A 21,313-nucleotide genomic window follows, 5' to 3' on the forward strand; every position below is an offset into this window, starting at 1 on the left:
AACTTTTTAGTTATATCATGAAAAGCTTTCATCACATATATATATATATATATATATATAAAATAAAACTATGCATTCATCAATAATCAACAACTTTCTCCGTTCCAAGTCTCATTCATTTCATTTACAAAGATTGTATCGCTGGTGGATGTCTTTTTATGTACTTTATTCGGAACACCATGGATCAAAAGGTTAATAATTACATGAACCATCAAAATATTCATAATTTGAATTGTGGGCTTATCTTATAAATTATTGGGAATCATGGGGGACTTCCTGTTTATAAAGGGAAATACAGTCCTCTTTTCTTTTCAAATAGTAATATTTATATTATATTGTAATCAGACAGAATTACAAATGGTGGGCCACTCACTCTGAAATTTAACCTTTTCTTTTTTCTTTTTTCTTTTTTTTAAAGAAAAAAAGAAAGGAAGCTTTTCAGTTGTGACCAATCAAGTAAGACAAAGTAAAAATTACTATACAAGAAGATCTCCAAATCTCTCCTTGCTAATTTATCTTCAATATACTGCCCAGGGTGGCTGGACTAACACCGGGACCCCTTTCGGCACCGCAGCACCCCTGCTCCCGCCGTCATCGTACTCACCAACGACGACGACTTCGCACTCAAGCTCGACGCCCTCGCGTAGCTAGACGACGATCCAGCACCCGATCTCGTGAAGAATGCTCCATTCAACATCAAATCTCCACTTGACCTCCAATTCCAATTCTTCCATTTGCTTTGTGGTGCATCCTCCCGCTTTGTGACCTGAAACCATCACCCACTTAAGTTCATAAACTCTCTTTTCTAATCAAGCTTTAAAGAAATAATTGGAATCTAAATTCTGACCTCTTTCCTATCTCGGTTATTGGGAGCAAGGTATCTGTTCCCTTGGCTATTGATGGTAGGGGAAGCACTTCCACCAATGGCGTACATTATCCAATGAGTGTAGTCATTGTTCACCACATGAAAGTACCCATGCCGGCATCTGCCAAAATAAGGAAAACCCAATGACTTCCCACACAGTGGCATTCACGAGATCAAGCCATTTTAAATTTGAACTTACCGTGGCATTCTCTGGACAAGGCCCTCACCAAAATGGTTGAAAGCAATGGTGACTTGCATGTTCTTGTCTTGAGTATACGAATCACTGTGTCCTAAAAGCATAACTTTGTTATGGTGGGTCATGTAATTGTTGGAAACAGTGATGGCCGTAGACCCATGAATCGCATCAATTAGCCCATCACGACAATTCGACAAAGAGCAATGGTCGATCCAAACATGGCTGCCTCCAAATATCGAAACCCCATCGCCGTCCGACAGAGTCCTCCAACCATAATGCTCCGGCGAATCTCTAACGTACGTGTTCCCACCTTGCTTGCAGTCGTGAATGTTGATGCCGTGGATGATAATGTTGGTCACATACTGAATTGTAATGCAAGGCCCACCGGCTATGTGGACCGACACACCCCGACCGTCGATGGTTTTGAAAGAGTTCATCAGCAACTCTGCTTTTAATTTGATGACCATGTCGCGTTTAAAGGTGATCCATAAGGGTTCCTTTTGGATTACGGCGTGGCGAAGAGTGCCTGGTTTTGGGTTCACCACGTCCTTGTCGGATGGGTCAGTGACTACGTAGAATTTCCCGTTTTTGCCGCCGATGGCTCGCTTCCCGAACCCAATGCCGCAGTCGGCTAGACGCTTTCGATTCTTCTCCCAATTAGGGTCGCACCTCCAACAATCGTCTATTGGGTTTCCAGTTCCACAGGAAAGGAACCCCAAATTCCTTCTCGTTGTTGCATTGTTGATGCTCCTGAAACCATAACCAACAACAACAAAAAAAGATGTTCACAAAAATGTTCCGACTAATATGTGTTCAAAGTTTCAAAATTGGAAAAGAACTCACGAGAGAACTTCTTGGACGACTAGTTCAGGGTCGGAGACTGGAGAAGATGAAATGGCGCACATTTGGAGAAGAAGGGTGAAGGTTATTATGGGAAGAAAACTTGGAATTTCCATGGCTGCCTTTCTGTGTGTGAAACAGAGGAGGCAGAAACAGAGGAGGCAGAAACAGAGGAGGCAGAAACAGAGGATCGAGTTTGGTAATGACGATGATGAAGAAAGGGGTAAAGAATGCTGGTTTTTATAAACCCTCACATCACAAATGGAGCTTTCATTATTTAAAATTAAAAAAATTGAAAAAGATTGTTTATTTTTTTTAAAAAAAAACCAAAATCTAAGCTCGCATTCATCCATGATTTCAGTTGGGCGCAAAGTAGTTGGCCGTTAACAACATAACTGGGTTGAGTTCTATAGTAAAAACATTATATTTAATTGTTATGCATTCAAATTTTTACAGAACAAATTTTAAGCTCGCCTCCTCCACAAAGGTAATTCATGCAAGAACGTTAAATTAAACTGCCGACACTTGCCAAGTTTCAAAATGGATGTCGGCGTCATTCTATTTAGATCCAAATCCAAATTATTTCTCTTTTTTTTCTTTTTCTGAATAATTTTCTTTATTTGATGTCAGATTAAAATTTTGTGCCACATGGGAGGTTCGTACCGTCCGTCAAGAAGCTGACGTGGACTTTTTTTTTTTTTTTTTTTTTTTTTTTTTTTTTTTTTTTTTTTTATAAAAAAATTTTGTAAGCAAGCCACGTTCTCCCATGTGGGTCTTGTTCAGACAACCCCACCCTTCATGATCGGCTCCGTTAAATCCCACCCATCCGATGCTTTGACCTTTGAATTCTCAGATGTTATCATCAGTGATGTAAGCCGTCAGATTCCATCACCTAAACCAAACACCACAATTCTGAGATTATTATAACCCCGGAGGTGGATAAGATACTCCAATTTTATAAATAGAACAAAAGTATATATTAAATATTAATAATAAAGTGTACTTTTTTATTAATAAATAGTTTCGTAGTACGAACCAATGGCGTGGATTAGCCTTAAACTGCTGCTTGGGTTCCGGGAACTTCACTTATCCCAACTCGGGTTTACATTATTCCAATCCCCGTTTTCATACTCCACCTTCTGATATCCTGTCTTATTCCCCCAAACATTCAACCCACATTATTCAAATTTTTTTTAACCCTAAAATTTACCTTTTATAATTCTATTGAAGCTTCTCCTTTCAAGAAAATAATATAACTTATTGTTTTATAAACATAAATATGTCAACAAAATAATAATCTAAATAACCCACCATTTTTTTTTTAAAAAATAACATATAAAAAAAAAATGATACTAGATTAGGGACTATTTGAACATAGCCTTATAAATATTGATATAGGTCAAGATTTAATTGGAAAATACACCGATTAACAATAATAAGAGAATATTATTTGATTAATTAAGGAATAATAATTAAAAAAAATAGTGGAATAAGGAGGTGGATGGGGCTGGAGGGTGGTCATTGCGGCTTATCAAGCAAACCCCACCTCCATTATTGTGGCCTTTGGTAGCTGTAGGGCACCGGGATTGCCCTAATCAAGGACCCTCTGACCCTTTCATTTAAATAATTAAATATAAAAAATATTATAACAAGTTTGAAAAATAGTTTAAATTATATTTTTATATGATTGAAGTTGTCATGATTTACTATAACAATATAATTTTTTTTATACGTTTTTATTTATATTTACCAAAATTAAATTTAAGTGTAGTCTAGAAATTTAATTTAAAAAGGAAAAAAAGAAAGTCAAACCACAAAAATAATGTTGCCTCTCCTTCACATGCATCTAGAAGGTAGGAATTAGGAAACACTCACATGCTCTTAATTGCCTAACTAATGTTTATTACTTAACTTAATTAATTCTTTTTTTTTTTTTTTTTTTTTTTTATAAAAAAAACTCGGTTTTATTTATCTGGAAATTAAATGTTTAAACAATTAAATTAAATATTTTTAGACATTATATATATCTATATATATATAAGATATATCTAGAAATTGAAGCAAGTGGAATTCTGCATTCAATTCTTAAAGGCAAAGTAAATACATCATTAATTCTGTATTAAATTAATAAAGTGCATTAATCCTACAACAATACCCTAAACAACAATTACACATAAATATGAGGTTTTTCGCGAATGAATGAAGACTATTGCCAAATGAAAGATCACGAGTATATAAACAAGTAACATATATCATTTAGTACGAGGTATTTTGAAAAAATCAAGAGTAAAGCTATGAGCTTTGTACTATTGTAGAAGGTTTGTTATTTCTATCGATCTAAATTTTCTATTTCTACCTCAAATATTAATGTTGGGTGAAAAATATAGATGTAACCGAGGAAGAATTGAAAAAGAATATTCCCAACATTCACATGGGAATATGGATATTGAGAGAGAGGCATGTGCTCCAATTAAATCAATGATAGATTATGTTTGATAAATTCCTTATGATGGTGGGATGGAGTTAATATTTTCTTAAGTTTCTTGTTTTAAATTACAAAATATTTTTATAATTATTATTTAAAATGTTTTAATAATTTAGTTAATCATGTCAACCCGAACTTGCGGACCTAAACCATGTTTTTATTAACAAAAACCTAAGATTAGTCAATACTCACTCATCATCAACATTATCATTTGTGTTTATCATAAATGTCAATATGTAGCTTTTTTTTTTTTTTTTTTAATTAAAAAAATAATAATCTATTTATTATTTTAAGTGTAGGTGTGAATTAAATGCACCGTTTTTTATATTCATAACAAATTATCTATAATTAATTAAGTACATAAATACAATATATTCATTCTTAGCTTCACTTAACTTAAGTTGCAATTTCCATGATTTAAGCGTAGAGAACAATAATTATGTTCAACTAGCATCTTACCCATTTTTATTTTTTAATCCAATTGAAAATTCCAACTTTTTTTTTTTTAATAATAATAATAATAATAATAATAATAAAAGTAAAAAAGGATGTGTTAATGATTGAATCATGTGCTTGGTCAGATGTGACAAATAAATAAATAAATAAATAAATAAATAATGGGGAAATCATTAAAAAAAGTTTTGTAATTTTATATATAAAAAAAAAAAACTATACTTTCCCACCTTATCGAATTCTTCTAAAAAGTCCAAATTCCATTATTATCACGTGGCTCTCTCTCTCTCTCTCTCTCTCACACACAATTGGGCCACAGACGAAGGCTCGGCCCACTATGTTAATGGGTTGTGGGCTTCACGTTATTAAACAAACCGAGATTTGTACCAATCTGGACTGTCGTGGAAAAATGGATGATGAATGATGGATAAGAATAGAGATGGAACAGGGCAAGCTTCAGCTCAAGATTCAAAAAATGTGTTCTAAGCTCCATTCATTATTACTCATCATTCTAGTCAAACCCACATGAAAAGAAAGTACTCATCTGTGTTTGTACAGATTTCAAATTACATTCCATATCATTCCCAATCCAAATCTATGATGGACGAGTAAACTCTGAAACTCAACTGGCCATCAGGAAAAAGAAGCTCGAATACCACCTCCGATGGAGTGTTCTTCACGGTATCGAGCTGAACGAAACAATTGCCTTTCCTGCCATATCAACCATGTGAACTAACCTACTGGCTTGTATAATCAAAACACTATCTCTATCTCTATCTCTATCTTGCCTCAACCAGTTACTCTCTTTGTTCTTCTCCCTTTAGTTTGGCATCCTTGGCCACTCCAGTGTATGTCTCGTGTACTCCCTGAAATAAGCATTTAATATGAATTTCAAACTACAAAAGTGCGACGAGTTTATACAAGAAGGGATTTACCTCCCCTGGAGTTGCACTTGGCTTGTTTTCCACATCTGTTCGTTGCATGGTAGACATAGATATGGAGCCTTGGTCTTCCTTTACATCCGTTCTAGAAAGACTGCCATTGACACCAACTCCAACAATGGCACTCTCGGCTGCCTCTTCAGCTTTCCTTTTTTCTTCTTCACTTTGCTGTCTCATCCTAGCCTCTTGCTCCTTTATCTGTTTAAATCTGGAAATTATCAACACATAAAAAGCCAGTCATAACTAAACCCCACACTTGTTTTTCGTAACAAACAACTTCTAACCTTTCACCAGGTTTTAGCCCTTCTGCTGTCAGCTTCTCTTCTTGTCGAGCTACCGTGCTACTCGAGGTTGAGTCTAACTTGGGCGCTTGGCTCTGGATTTGGGGTTGTTCTTGTTTCATAATTTCATCAATCAATTGTTTGTCCGGGGTTTTCGCACCACCTAACTTTTGAAGCCATGCTTGCTGAGCTGTGCTCAAGATGTTATTGGTAAGCCTGAGTTATAACATCTGACAGATATAAGAGATGCTGAAATTTTCAAGGAGACTATGCTACAACAATTAGTAGAGCCAGAAATGACCAATCTATTTTGCCTACAGATGGTCCTGATTGGAAAATTTGCTTACCAGTAAAGGCTTAGACCAGAAGGAACTGAAAGTGCAAAATATCCGATCATTAACGGTAGGAACTTCGATATGGCTTGAGAACTCTTCATGTTTGGATCATTATTCTGGATGTCATAACTTCAAGATATGTTAGATAACCCAAAATGAACAGATTATACTTGTAAGCTACAAATGTTTTTTTCAGACTAAGAGTTGAGAATTAACATAAATGAAAACAAGCCAAGATGCCTCTATAGGCAGTAACATGCTGATGAACATCAAGAAAACAACCGACCTGCGACGATTGCATAATTTGAACAGAGATGTACTGTGAGACGACCAGCAACACCGGCAGGACAAGATACGCAAAAGTATCTGACCACCCAAGTGGTGGATGGCCATCCTGGTCAGAAGTCGACGCAACCATAATATAAGAATTGGCACTAGATACTTACAACAAATGCCATGTTATACCAAAATACTTACAACAAATGGAAAGAGCCAAGAGATACCGCTCCCATTTTGTCGAGAAGCAATTGTGGTTGGACCAGCCAGAGAGGGTATCCAGAAAAAACCTTCCGTTAGGAGACCCTTAAATTTAGGCAATCAGATCAGATTAGGGATAAACGATAGTGAGAAATCACAAGCTCTGAACAAATTCAAAGAGCACCTCGTTGGCCACATTTGAGAGAGCTCTGTATAGTCCAATCCATACAGGAATTGTTGCCAATGTGGGTAGGCATCCTGCAAACCGAGATAACATTGACATATGAGATACCAAGCAATAACTGAGTTGATTCAAATATTCCAAATATAACAGCCAAAGCCCACCACTAGTGGACATTGTCTTCTTTGGGCTTTTCCCTTTCGGGCTTCTCCTCAAGGTTTTTAAAACGCATCTACTACGGAGGGGTTTCCACACCCTTATAAAAAATGCTTTGTTCCCCTCTCCAACCGATGTGGGATCTCACAATTCACTCCCTTTCGAGGCCCAGTGTCCTTGTAGGATCTCACAATCCACTCCCTTCGGGGCCTAGCGTCCTCGCTAGCACTCGTTCCTCGCTAACACAACGCCTGGTGTCTGGCTCTGATACCGTTTGTAACAACCCAAACCCACCACTAGCAGATATTGTTCTCTTTAGGCTTTCCCTTTCAGGCTTCCTCTCAAGGTTTTTAAAACGCGTCTACTAGGGAGAGGTTTCCACACCCTTATAAAGAATGTTTTGTCCCCCTCTCCAACTGATATGGGATCTCACAATTCACCCCCCTTCGAGGCCCAGCGTCCTTGTAAGATCTCACAATCCACCCCCTTCGGGGCCCAGCATCCTCACTAGCACTCGTTCCTCACTAACACACCGCCCGGTGTCTGGCTCTGATACCATTTGTAACAACCCAAGCCCACCACCAACATATATTGTTCTCTTTAGGCTTTCCTTTTCAGGCTTCCTCTCAAAGTTTTTAAAACACGTCTAACAGGGAGAGGTTTCCACACCCTTATAAAGAATGCTTCGTTCCCCTCTCCAACAGATGTGGGATCTCACACCAAACCTCCATCAAGGATAGAATGACAGTTCACAAATGCATGAACTTACTCGCATACATTTTCTAGGCAAAATACAAAAAGTAATAGATGCATGACTTGAACTAATATCGATCTAGTAGCTTAACTAATATCGATCTAGTAGCTTAGCTTCACTTCACCAAGCATATCAACATAATCTATAGGAAGGATCCAATGCTTGTCCATAATGACAAAAACTTATTTGTGTAATAAGAACCAAGCCTGAGCCAAATAAATTCACACAGATGCATGAACAAAGAGGCAACGTCTGACTACTAAATTTATCAGAGTAACTATATCTCTAAAAACAGGCACAATTTTAGCACCTGCCAGTGGGTTTATGCCAGCTAATTTGTACAGTCGAGCGGTCTCAATTTGAATCCTCTCCTGCAGACAGATTAAAAAAGTAAAATTTGATCATAGAGCGAAGAACATTCGATTCAGCTTATTTAAATTGCTACTTCTAAAAAGGAGACTAGAAGTGGCTGCCACTCTCATGACCATTAGATTCAGCTAATTTCTAAAAGGTATGTTACGACGCCATTGATTATGAGCCAGAACTATCATAATCGCAATGCCACAATTTGAGAAGACAATTCTAACTAGCTATCAACATCGTGCTAATTTACAATAAGCATAGCTTCATAAAGTACATTGGTACTAGAAACAAGTATTACGAGTAAACTCTTTCCCTGTCGTTCCCGAGATACATCCTACAGCAAGAGAAAAGTTTGAACCTGATCCCCAGCGTAGCGTTGCTGAACAGCCTTCACTTGCGGTTGCAAAGAACGCATCACCATTGCAGATTCTACCTGAGTTCAACAGAAGAGTCAAGAACACTAAACGAATTCATGGGAATAAAAGTAGTTATTGGTTCAGCAAAGAACCTGCTTCTTCGTCAAAGGAAACGTAGCAGCCTTAACAAGAACTGTAAGGAGTATAATGGCAAAACCATAGGCATAAGGAACATGTACAGCAGAAAGGCCATCCTTAAGAATCTGAAACATGAAGCCAACAAGATCAAATACAAGTTCAATTCTCAATTTTCATCTACTTTATGTAAATCCAACTCTAAAACAAGGCCAAAGGAAACTAAAATCAACAATGATGTTCATAAGTGATAATTAGCTAAACGTAACATACTTTAAGGACGCTCTCCATATAATTGGTGATCCCCGTAAACCAATCCTCCGTCTGTTTGGCGGTGGTAACATCCTCCGGAGAAGCAGACACGGCGGCGTCGGCAATCGTGTAAAGAACGCTCTCAGCTTTGCCGAATAACTCTCTCACAAAGCCCTCGGCGTGATCCGGGTCAGGCAAGAACTCGGGTTGAAACCCAAATCTCGCCACCGCAAGGGAACCACGAAGGAAAGGCTTATGGTGGGATAAACCTCGGAATTGGACTCCATGAAATAGAGGATTTGAGGTCGGAACACGGTTCGGAAATGAAGAGAACACAAAATTTGGGCGGTAAAATGAGACGGAAGCCATTTTTTTTCGGATAAACAAGAAGAAAGGAAGCTCACAAGAACCCCCAAATTGAAAAGGAAGGGAAGGGGGTTTATGGGTCAAATTTCAAGGAGAAAAACAGCGAATTTGCAGAGGTAGCATTCGAGTAACAGCTTGATTGGATGGTGGGATGGAGGATTTCAGCGATGAAAGCCGAAGATTGTCCACTGGGATTCATGAAAATTGTTGCTTTTGTTGCTTCTTTGGTAAAAACTTCAGTGAATATCGAAATGAGTGTTCGTTTTGGGCAAGTTTTTTAATGCTTGGAGGCAACCGAAAGGGTGCTGGGATTACGAAAACGTGGACGGCTGCCACAAAGTTGGACAGTTTAGGACGGTGGAGTGCTTGGACGCAGAATCCATTCACCGCCGTTGGATCAACAGCCAAGCTTGCCATGGGAAATTAAATTGATGAACAGCAATGAAACCATGTTCGTGCTTGCTTGGAAAATTTTCTAGCATGGATATACATCATTTTCATATAAACTTGGACAATCCTTTCCTTCTCTTCCCGTTTACAATGCCTGATAAAAAATATTTCGAACATAGTCTTGTGATTACTCTTTCAGCGGAAAAACATAGATTATCATTTGGTCTGGTATGTTGTCATAGAATAAAATTTAAATTTCATTTCATAGCTTTTAATAGATGAATATTAATCATGTATTAAAGAACGAGAGCAATCAAATTATAAACCAAAAAACTTACTCATGGATTACACTGATTATACATATGTTGAAAAATTTAAGCGTTCGTTCATTCAAAGATCAAACATCAAGATCTCAATCCATGCTTTTCTTTTGGTCGACTTAATATGTTAGGGATGAAAATTATTTATTTTGAATCGTTTAAAAAGTAGAGATGGAAAAGCAAGTTATTCAAGTGATAAGAGAAGTAAAGTGGGGTAGGAAATAAGAGATCTATGACTCACAGTCCCATCCATTGGATAAGAGAGAATCCACTCCAAACAATTTTATTGGTTGGAATATTACCATGACTTGGCTTCTCCTCTGTCTTCCCATCTCCTCATCTCATCACAACTAAACATTTTGCCAAAACCCAACCTTTCCTACTTCATTCTGCATCTCCCCTACTGTCTGCCAGAGGCCATCAAGAGCGAAGTTCAGCAGAAACAAGCAAATCAACTTCAATGGCAGCTACCATGGCAACAATGGCAGTGCTGAGTGTCAAGTGCACAAGCATCAACTCCACCAGAAACCACAACACCCCAAAGCTGATCCCCAAGCCCATCTCCCTCCTCTCTCTCCAGAACCTGCCGAAAGGACTAATCTCATCAAAATCCAATGAACATTCCAACTTATCAACCTTTCTCTCCAGCACCGCCATAGCCGGAGCTGTCTTCTCAGCCCTGAGCTCATCAGATCCGGCCTTCGCAGCCCAACAAATTGCAGATATAGCAGCCGACGGTGACAACCGTGGTATAGCCCTTTTGCTACCTCTTATCCCGGCCATAGCATGGGTTCTGTTCAACATATTACAGCCAGCACTCAACCAGATAAACAGAATGCGCAGTGACAAGGGTGTGATAATTGGGTTGGGATTAGGGGGGTTGACTGCATCAGGGTTCATGTACGCACCTGATGCCTCTGCCAGTGAGCTCGCCATGATTGCCGATGCATCTTCAAGTGATAGCAGGGGCCAGCTTCTGCTGTTTGTCGTAACTCCCGCCATTCTTTGGGTGCTGTACAACATTCTTCAGCCGGCTTTGAATCAGCTCAACAGGATGAGGTCCGAGTGATCCCAAGTTTTGAGCAATGTGATAGCAAACAAATCGCCTGTAATTGCAGATTATGTTAATGAATCTATTTCAAATAGCAATCATTGTTTCTCCTGTCATCTGGACAATTAGCTATATCTTTCCGTGTATATGAATGTCTTTGAAGTTGGAATCTTCGTTTTCGTATTGGCTACCAGAGAGAAAGCTACCTGCTTAACATTTTCAACTTCAATAAACATATAGCTGCCGTAAAAGGTCTAACATACTTAAACAACGTTAAAAAAGTGCTAAAAGAAGTAAGCATAGAGTTTGGTTCCACTGATAATTTACTTCAAAATAATATTTTTGGTTATGTACTACAGAACAGACTCAGCATGGAACCATCATGCAAGCATCGAAAGAACCCAAGGATCTCATTTCCTTGTGATTTCTTCAGTTCACAAAATTTTGATATCTTGACAATCTCCATTAACAAACTTAGACAAGCACAAGAAGGTTTTGGCAATGAATTCTGGAAAATTGCTCCGGGAGGAGGTAAATGACAATAACAAACTAAATATTAGGCTGACTGTCTGGAACAAAATCGACAGGCTGGCTTTCAGTATCATCTTGTAGTGATTGAACAGCTGTGAGCTTTGCCTTCTTATACCTACTTGAACTTCGAAGGATTATGTCAAGGGTCATATTCTCAGGGCTTGAAGGCCTGTTACAAGATCACAAACGTTTACAGGTGGAGAATATAAACTATACTACAAAAGGCAAAAATATTGCAGTTCAAAGATACTCAGAAAGGAAACGTTTTTTTTTCTTTTTTTTTTTTTTTTGTTGGAAGTTAACGAGGAGAAACTAGGGAAAACTGAATATATTGGACCCAAAAATGACAAGCAAAAAATTACAAAGTAAGGAGGTGACAATTGGCATTTGTAATTTCCATTTTAGCATATCTATATAAGTGAGGACACTAAATGTATGCACAACATTTCTGTAACAACAGATGCTCATATCATATTTAACATATTTAACATATCTTCAATCAGGAAAGACAACCAACGTCATTTTTCATCATAAACTTACTCTTTCTTTCTCATACTTCTACGGGTGTTTGTTCTTTCCAAGTCAACAGATCCTGAAACAAAATTCGTTCAAAAGAAAAATATTAGCAATAAGAAACCAATAACATGATTGCAAAGAAAACGAGATGGGGTGGGGGGAAGAAAGTAAGGAAGCCCAAAAGTTTGATAGACTCGTCCAACTATCTAAAAAGCAGCACAGAAATGCAAAACAATATAATCTTGGCGCAGCGTGATGTGTTTTGTTACCATTGCTTTCACCGTCTGAGAAGTTGGATATTAGTGAATTATCAGGAGATCTAGCATCTGAATCAGCAATTCCACCTTCATCCTCAGAACTATCACTGCTAGCATCCTTAAATATGCCTCCTGATGTAAGCAACGAGTTCTTTCGTCGTGATTGAGTATCATCTTGCTTTCCACTCCGAGAAGGTTTTTGTTCACCCAGAGGATGGCCAATAACAGTAGATTGACTTCCACTATGCTTTTGGTCCTGTTGAGCCATATTTGCTGAGTTTTTCAACTTGGGTCTTGCTTTTGGTAAAGCAGGAGTTTCACTGTATATCTCAGTACTGCCCCGAGAAGAATCGACAACTTTTTCCCTCACCCTAGCTGCTTTATTAGAGTCAGAGGTTTGCTGCTTATGCTCATTAGAAGGCAGAGAATTTACCCCACCTCTTGAATTCTTCTTTAGCTTATTGTCAACATGAAGTTTGAGGGCGCTAGAGTTGCTAGTTTGCCAATGTTCCTCAGTCTCTGTGTTTTCATCTGACTTCTGTTTGTTCTGCGTACTCAAGGAAACCGCAGAAGAGCATGCACTTAGACTTTTCTTTTTTCTTTTAGATTTGAGCAGAGTATCCGGACTGTTCTCTCTACTCAACTTGTCGACATGCACTTCAACAGATTCGTGTTGGAGTTCGACAGCCTTTTGCTCAATGCCAACTTTATCGCCTTTATAAGGAACTTCACCGTGATTGTCAACATTAACAGTAGTACCATCTTTACTGGTGTTGCTACATCTATTTGCTTCAATAGGCCTCTCTTCATAGCCTTCAGAAACGAGAGATGGAGTGAGGGAGGGCCCAACTGTCTTAGACTTCTTGCAAATGCTAGGAGTAGTTTCAACCTCAGAAACCAGCGTAGAGTCCAAATTTGCTTTTTCAATTTCATTCCTCAAATCTGCTTTCGGAAACTTAGTTTTCTTTGCCGCTATAGACACAGGTTTTACTTCCTTGTCAATTCTCTTTGATGGGAATGAATCCTCATTACCGATACTTTCTTCTTGAAGGTCTGGTGTACTTTTCATTGATGCCACAGGTCTCTTCTTATTTTTCTTTCTCACTTGCCCATCCATGTCTTTTGCTACTGCTTGAGTTTGGTTGATTTGCATCGAAGGTCCCACCTTACTTATAATTGGTTTATCTATATCTATGTACCTAACATCAGGTATTAAGGAAGTACTTCTTGTGTTTTCTCCCTTCATAAGAGAAACATTGTTTTCTCCATTCTCAGCTTTACTACAAGAATTATCACCTAAAGTAGAACTTTGTGGCTCGGTTGGAGGAATGTCTTGTGCGGTATCTCCAGCACCTGCTGTGACTAAATTAATCTGTCTTTCTTCTGCTGAACCCCTAGATTTTTTAATCTTCCTTTTCTTACCATGCTTGGCGTTTTCAGCAACATCAGGTATTAAGGAAGTACTAGTTGTGTTTTCTCCCTTCATTAGAGAAACATTGTTTTCTCCAATCTCAGCTTTACTACAAGAATTATCACCTAAAGTAGAACTTTGTGGCTCAGTTGGAAGAATGTCTTGTGCGGTATCTCCAGCACCTACTGTGACTAAATTAATCTGTCTTTCTTCTGCTGAACCCCTAGATTTTTTAATCTTCCTTTTCTTACCATGCTTGGCGTTTTCAGTAGTTCCCTTTAAATGTACCGATTCAGAAATATCAGCAGCTTTAATATTAGCGTCAGTACCATCCCAGCTTGATGAGTGACAGTTCTCTACCATTGAGGCTTTTGTATCGGTGACCTGCAGAAACTCTCTTCCCTCTAGAATTGGAACAACCTTTCCGGTTTTGCACGTAAGATGATTGCCTCGAACATTATTGGCATCCTCAGATGTACTAATGCTTTTCTGGAGATCAGCGGGATCCTTGCTTTTAGAGGCAATATCCTTTGAATCAATCATTCCTTTTACTCCTAACACAGCTTTATCAGACGCATTCCTTATGCTTTGCACATCGCCAAGTTCAATGTTGTTCTTATCATCACCTACAAGAAGAATACGAATCAACATCAGAACCCATCATTTATTGGGCTAGTTTGTGAAGCTGTAAACACGATCTTTCATTTAACATTCAACCACATTAGAATGTTTGAAGAGAAACATACAGGACTCTCCAACCAAGGACGGTGCAGAAGTTTCTGCAATTTTATCACTCGAATCATTGTGCCTTTTCCTGGATGCTCCCAGGAGGTTGGGAATTGATGCCTCCTCAATATCTTGACTGGGGACAGTTGTTATATCAGATTCTCGACTTGCATCCTGTTGATCCTCTACTCTAGATGAAATCAAACCAACAGCCTCATTTGGACAACATGACAACTTACTTTTCCTTTTCCTTGTCTTCTTCTTCTCATAACTTGAACCAGTCTTGGGCAGTTGATCATCAGGTTCAGTAGACAAACTACCTACGACAACTTTTGCAGTTTGTTTCATATCCGACAAGTACTCGGAAGTAACCTTAGGTGTAGATGTCGCTTTGCTAGATTCAGAAACAAAAACTCTGTTTCCTTCCACTCCATTCATTACTCCACTTGTCATTTCAATCATGGGCATTTTTTTTGCAATGAACCCAGCCTGTGCAGCACCTACCAAAGAAGTATTATCCATCAGATATTTGGATTTAGAATTTTTGTCATCAACCTCAGCTTCCTCAGATAAATTAAACTTAAGCGTCCTTCCATGTTCAGATTCATCACGAGCATTAGAAGATGAGACCTGACCAGGTTCACCTACATTGGATTTTCTCTCCATGATTGGATGATCGAAAACTTCATTATGTGCATATTCCCTGGATTTTTCACCAGATCCAACGACTTGCTGCAATGGGTTTTGATCATTATCATCACCGGTATGATTAACAACTTCATGTTCACTAATCAATTTTGTTTTTCTCTTCTTACTTTTACGATTCACCTTCACAGTAGGCAAAGATTCCAGTGTTTCGTTGAGGCCTTCATAGCCATTCCTTATCCTGCCCGATTGATGTTTGCTGCAATTTTCAACAGAATGAGTAACTTCTTCCTTCTCAGTCGTTAAATCTTTTCTACTAGGGGCTTTCTCATTGACATATTCTTGTGTCACAATGTCTTGTAATTGTGGAGCATCATGGTTAGGTACATGTCCACCATGATTATTTCTGGCAACATTTATTCTATCAACGGAGCTATCACCTGCCCTTTCAAAATAAGTTGAAAGATTGCCAGTATTAGGGTCAGTTGACTGACCATCAACAATAGAAGCATCAACAGAAAGAAACCAGCAGTCATTGTAGCCAACAAATGCACTTTTCAAATACATGGAGTCAGAAAGGTGATAGAAGTGCCCTTTGCGCGTTACCTGTCAGTTTAAAATCCCCAAAGCTGTAAATAATAGAGGTACATATAATCGATTGTGCTCACGTATACAGATTATAATTAAGCACCTTAATTGCATGAATTTTTACGGTCCCGAGATGAGGAAAACACAGTGGATGTTCCTTCTCTATCTTTCCTGCGTGCAAAAGCATCAAGGTGTCATTTCAAATGTAAAATATATAAACCATAAAAACACTTTACAAATCATATCATTTTTGACAACTGAGTCTATTTTCTCACAATTTTCTTGCAACGTTTTTTTTTCAGTTTTTTCAAGAATCCTGAAAATGTTCAAAAATTACTTTTTCAAAATTAGACTTGAATCCTGAAAGCATCCCTAAAAAGAAGACAACCGACTAAAAAACTCATAAGTGGAACCAGTGTTTATAAATTTAATTTCCCAAAGCCGAAAACTGAGAAACCAATGGTTTTCAGACCAGCCTTGCTAGTTAAAGAAGAATCTTTTATTAATAATAATAATAACAAACAATTTTAATCGTATCAGATAGACAGATAGAGTTTGGAGAAAATTCGACTCAATTTCACTTGAACTAAGAAAATAATGATAACAATAGAGAAGAAGAATTAGTGTAGTAATGTTGACAGAGAACGAAAGAGTTAGCCATAGAAATAAACTAAAACATATGGAAATATACCAAGATTTCAATTCAAATAATCAATTTTGACTAATTTATATTTAATCTCTATCACTGATAATGTCTCTTTAGGAATGTCAGACAGCATCAGAGAGAACATAAAATAACCAGAGGACGAAAATTTAAGTTCACAGCTATTGGACATGAAAATATAGATCTTGTGTTCTAAAACCATCATTCCAAAACGCCGAAGTCTTGCATCCCAAAACTTCAAAACTCATTCAAATGATATACAACCTTCGTGCATAAGCTTTACCCCAAAATTAATTAACCAGATATAGCTAAACCGATCTTGAATGCAATGATAGACTCTACAACAGTATACCCGCAGAAAGAATATGATGAAAAACAAAAGGAGATAGCAGAAGTTTACCTTTGATATCAGAGACGATATCACCGTCTGAGACGGCCATCGCCAAGTGAGTGCCGAGGCTGGTGTCAATGAAAACAGTATTGTGAGACGCCGCAGCATCGACGAAACATGTGGGAGAATCCAGCATCGACATCGAATACAATTCAATGCTGAACTGCAAGGGCAAAGAAATAAGAAGCGATCTTCTAATGGGTACTCCTTCAGCGGGTTGACATTAGCAGTGAAACAGCAAAACGGAGCCGAAGAGGAGAACCGCAATGGGTGGAGCAGAAGGAAAGTTTTAAGAGACACTGAAGGCGGCTACGAGCCACCTCTGGGATTTGAAGCGCGAATGTTGAAGGAAGGAACAGTTATGCTACGAAATTTAACGACCGTCCAACTTGGCCCATTAATTTATATGGGCCGACGCCAGTTTATAGCCCGATAAGAATACAGTGGCCGTAACCAAATTTTAGCCCATGTTAAATAAATTTAAACTCTTAATAAAATCTTTAACATTTCTCAACATATTAAAGATTCCGTTGAAAATAAATTTAAATTTTTTAAAACTTACTAGATAGTTTTTTAATTAGACACAAAGTTTAAAATTAAAAATATATTAGTGATGGAAGAGAGTATAGCTATGCTTTTCTCGACTTTGGGAGTTTAATTTTTTTTTTTTTTTTTTTTTTTTTTTTGTATTAATAAACAAAAGTATGTTTGTCATAAAAATAAAATAAAAATATATATTTTAAAGTTTATATTTTGTTTCTTAGTTCGACAATTAAAAAAGTAATGAATTCTTCATATTCAGCTACCAACGTCATGGCTGACAAACGTAAGAAAAGAATCGACACAAAAAAAATCTTCAAATATGATATGAAGTAATTTGCAAAACATTCATTAAAGCATATAAGATATAAGATTCAAGAGTATTCAACGAGTAAGTTGAGAGGGCGATCAAATGGGCTAATGAGGTATCCATAAGAACAATCAAATGGGCTAATGGGATATCCATAAGAACACTACTATCATAAATTCAAGATTAAACTCCACGATGATATGATATTGTCCACTTTGATCATAAGCTCCCGTGGCTTTATTTTGAGCTTTCCCGAAAGGCCTCAAACTAATAGATATGTATCTCTTACATATAAACCTATGATCATTCCCAAAATTAGTCGAGGTGGGACTTTCATCCAACAAAGAACGAGAACAAAAGGGAGCACATCATTACCAAAGTCTTTTCACCATTAGCTTTCTAAGAAATATATTGAAAGAAAGGTCATCGAAAAGAAGAACAAAACTCAAAACATTAAAATCTAGCAGGTCTGTGGTTCCAGAATTCAATGAAGGCGAAGAATTAGAACAACACTACATATCTTGAATCTTCCTACTCTTCCTTTTTCCTCGAGTCTTTGAGTTGTCCTCTCTTTCTGATGCCAAGACAAAACTTCAGGCGCCAAGCATCAACAACAGACTCTGGCAACAAGTACACCAAACCCCATATAAGTTGATGGGGCCAATACGGTGTGCACCGAGGCTCATACCCAATCCAGCGGAGAGCTGCTGCTGCATATCCATTCGTCGAAGGAACGAAGAAGGATGATCGTCGAATAGACGCCATTTTCGTAGCAACATACAGCGGGACCTATATCGACCAAGTTCATTAATTGAGTGAGTCAACAGATTTCCCATATTTTGGTTTGGCTTTCAAAGATGCTCTAAAAATAAACAGAACTTAAAGACAGACCATCTAACAACTGCAGTAGAAAACCATATCATGAACTTGATGACCAAATTAAGGGGCAACCAATGACTTAGAGAACTTCATCCTTCATAGTTAAAGCATGATTTGTTTAGAGCAATTCTAGGTTATCACATATGCAGGAGAATGTCGCGGCCATCAAATGGCCCCGAATCCGGATTCCAGATCCATATCCGAGTCCTGAACATGAAGTCATGTGAACTCACGCTAGAGCTCATTGGAACAAAACCTTTTCTTCTTTTAAACAGTTGAGTTGAAGTTGATTATTTCAATATCCATAGATCTCAATCTGAACCAGAGACGTTAACGAGATATTACCTGACATTGCACATCGATTCCACTCTTCTTGTACTCCACATACAGGCACCTCGAGAATTGGTCAATGTACCTGGAATTATTTCAACATTCCTCATTTTTCCAGCAAGAAACATCAAATCTAAACGAAATATGCATAAACTATGAACAAACAATAACAGAATTTCAGGAATATGAACAAATAAAGAAATGGATCTTACGCTTTGGTGGCGGCATAGACAGCATATAGGGGATCTGAAGGAATGACAATGGCAGCACCGGAACCAATATTAACAATGGCGCCTCTCTTCCTCTTCAACATTCCAGGCAGAACAGCTTGAGTCACCTTGGTAGTGCCTTCCACATTGACCTTGATTAAGTTATTGAGAAGCTCCTCATCCACTTCGTGAAAAAACCTTCCGTACGGATACGAAACCCCAACGTTGTTAATCAAAACCCCAACATCCAACCCTTCAATCGCTTCGCTGATTCTCTTCATCCCTTCTGAAAGATCGCCGGAGAAATCGACGACAACGTTCTTTATTTGGATGCTGCCGTATTTAGCGACGATTGAATCGGAAACGTCCTTGAGTTTCTCAGGGTTCCGACCCACCAAAATGAGATTGAGCCCCTTGCGAGCCAGCTGAAAGGCGAAACCCTTACCGATTCCATCAGTGGGTCCTGTGACGAGCGCCCAAGAACCGTATTTCTTGAGATTCTTTGGGGGTCTGAGGAAATTGACATAGACCCATTTGAGAACGATTACTAAGAATTTCAAAGCCGAGAGAGATCCGAACGCGAATAGCAAGCAAACCCAGAGGGGCTGGGATTTAAGCTGCTCAACACAACTGAGCTCCATCTTGGTATTGGGAGAATGTGGGTCTTGAAGTCTGGGTTTTAAAGGAGCCAAAAGCACATTCGTCAACGTAGAAAACAAGAAGATGAAGTAAAGGATGGAGGCGGTTTCATTTATGAAAACGGATGATGGATCGCTGAAGTAGATGAGCAAACCACCTCATTTAAAATCTCAATGAACTGTCAATTTGTTTTTTCATTTTCTTTTGAGAATTTGTTGTGTAAGCATTGATGCTATAAGTCAAAAGGAGCCGGTGAGGCGAGAGTTCCTTCAAACTTGTTTCTCTCTACAAACTTTTCTTCATCGACCTTAATCGATCGAATAGTTCGCTCTTGATCTTTCTTCTTCAAAAGAAAGCGTTTCAAGTCTTTTCTTAGCTAGGCAACTTAAGCTTGGAGAGCGGGCTCTCTTGTATCATTGAGAAAAACATTATGTCCTCTCTCTCCCTTCTTTTGCACGGTCTTGCTACTTTGCTATGACTTATGAAGGGAAGAGAGCAACCATCGAATCCATTCCTTGCCTTGCTTAGCTTACGAGCTTGAAGAGGTCACCTTTTTTGTCTGGTTGCAAGCTTTATGGTTGATATCAATAGGACCAAAGCAAAGATTGCGCATGGACGAATGTCGAACATCAAGTTCTATCTCATTGGCTTTGAGGAGGACTAGTAGATTCGATGACCACCAATGATTGATAAGTCATTCCCATCCTTTTCATATCTTTCTCTCTTGTTACACTAACGAGTTGTTACTGATTCATTCAAGGAAGACATAGACCCCCACTCACTTCTTTGTCTTATTAGCGGTGTTCGTCAATGATGAAAGCTACTAAACTTCATACTCGACTATGTAATAAGAAATCCGCATAGGAGTGAAAAGACCAATACAAATAGATAGAAAGTCAATGTTGTTCCTCTCGGAGTCAAAATCTTTCGTTTCCTCCCCGTAACAAAGGTCTAACCTTCTTCTTTCATTGAAGAAAAACATTTTGTTTGTCATGCAGCATCCTATTCACTTGCTTATCAAATAGGCATTTTTTTAATTGAGCAATAGAGTCACTCTCTTTGAACGCCCTAAAAAATAGCCATAAGTCATCCTTAGAGTTCCTAAGAAATAATTAAAAATGGCCAATTAAACACTAATAAATGCTTAATTTATGAATCATTATTATTTAGCAAAAGAGTTGGGAATTCTCTGGTTAGGATAGACTTTTGTGGTTTATTATTATTATTATTTACAGATAGAAGGAATCATTTAATTTTAATATAATTGCACGTGCTATGTAATAATGTAACTACTTTAATAGTCATAGTTGATTTAAACGGTTATATATGTCAATCGTAGCTAGAAATTGGAATAATTTTTTTTATTATATTTATTTATATTTTAAAAGCATCGTGACAATAATTTAAACCATATATATAATATATATCTGACGCAGGATTTTTTTTTTTTTTTTTTAATAGTATTGTAAGATATTGTCAT

General features: G+C 37.9%; 5 protein-coding genes across 6 annotated transcripts; 1 reads left to right on the forward strand and 4 right to left on the reverse strand.

Annotated features, from left to right (window-relative positions):
* Positions 1 to 303: 303 nt before the first annotated feature.
* LOC111804904 (putative pectate lyase 5) lies at positions 304 to 2,152 on the reverse strand. The gene is made up of 4 exons (XM_023689730.2): positions 1,905 to 2,152; positions 1,065 to 1,811; positions 848 to 986; positions 304 to 766 (listed from the first exon to the last, which is right to left on the reverse strand). Exons 1-4 carry the CDS (start codon positions 2,015 to 2,017, stop codon positions 545 to 547), a joined length of 1,221 nt encoding a protein of 406 aa, XP_023545498.1. The 5' UTR covers positions 2,018 to 2,152; the 3' UTR covers positions 304 to 544.
* Positions 2,153 to 5,306: 3,154 nt separating this feature from the next.
* LOC111804909 (ALBINO3-like protein 1, chloroplastic) lies at positions 5,307 to 9,985 on the reverse strand. 2 transcript variants are annotated; one of them, XM_023689737.2, is made up of 11 exons: positions 9,092 to 9,974; positions 8,836 to 8,946; positions 8,686 to 8,760; positions 8,275 to 8,335; positions 7,058 to 7,131; positions 6,874 to 6,978; positions 6,683 to 6,790; positions 6,409 to 6,512; positions 6,065 to 6,277; positions 5,775 to 5,988; positions 5,307 to 5,705 (listed from the first exon to the last, which is right to left on the reverse strand). In XM_023689737.2, exons 1-11 carry the CDS (start codon positions 9,437 to 9,439, stop codon positions 5,637 to 5,639), a joined length of 1,482 nt encoding a protein of 493 aa, XP_023545505.1. In that variant the 5' UTR covers positions 9,440 to 9,974; the 3' UTR covers positions 5,307 to 5,636. The 2 variants fall into 2 exon arrangements, with proteins under 2 accessions (XP_023545505.1, XP_023545506.1); XM_023689738.2 differs by lacking the exon at positions 5,307 to 5,705 and having other exon boundaries at positions 5,837 to 5,978; positions 9,092 to 9,985.
* Positions 9,986 to 10,535: 550 nt separating this feature from the next.
* LOC111804910 (photosystem II reaction center proteins PsbY, chloroplastic-like) lies at positions 10,536 to 11,380 on the forward strand. Its single transcript, XM_087128405.1, has one exon. The coding sequence runs from the start codon at positions 10,607 to 10,609 to the stop codon at positions 11,213 to 11,215; it is 609 nt and encodes a 202-aa protein (XP_086984531.1). The 5' UTR covers positions 10,536 to 10,606; the 3' UTR covers positions 11,216 to 11,380.
* A 102-nt stretch (positions 11,381 to 11,482) lies between these two features.
* LOC111804907 (uncharacterized) lies at positions 11,483 to 17,268 on the reverse strand. Its single transcript, XM_023689733.2, has 6 exons — positions 16,936 to 17,268; positions 15,975 to 16,042; positions 14,659 to 15,889; positions 12,514 to 14,538; positions 12,269 to 12,320; positions 11,483 to 11,897 (listed from the first exon to the last, which is right to left on the reverse strand). Exons 1-6 carry the CDS (start codon positions 17,066 to 17,068, stop codon positions 11,747 to 11,749), a joined length of 3,660 nt encoding a protein of 1,219 aa, XP_023545501.1. The 5' UTR covers positions 17,069 to 17,268; the 3' UTR covers positions 11,483 to 11,746.
* An 879-nt stretch (positions 17,269 to 18,147) lies between these two features.
* Positions 18,148 to 20,021, reverse strand: LOC111805596 (very-long-chain 3-oxoacyl-CoA reductase 1). Its single transcript, XM_023690720.2, has 3 exons — positions 19,198 to 20,021; positions 19,001 to 19,070; positions 18,148 to 18,565 (listed from the first exon to the last, which is right to left on the reverse strand). Exons 1-3 carry the CDS (start codon positions 19,833 to 19,835, stop codon positions 18,308 to 18,310), a joined length of 966 nt encoding a protein of 321 aa, XP_023546488.2. The 5' UTR covers positions 19,836 to 20,021; the 3' UTR covers positions 18,148 to 18,307.
* Positions 20,022 to 21,313: the final 1,292 nt, after the last annotated feature.

Source organism: Cucurbita pepo, chromosome 11 (assembly GCF_057944985.1).
Source record: "Cucurbita pepo subsp. pepo isolate OVF chromosome 11, ASM5794498v1, whole genome shotgun sequence".
Taxonomy (NCBI): domain Eukaryota; kingdom Viridiplantae; phylum Streptophyta; class Magnoliopsida; order Cucurbitales; family Cucurbitaceae; genus Cucurbita; species Cucurbita pepo.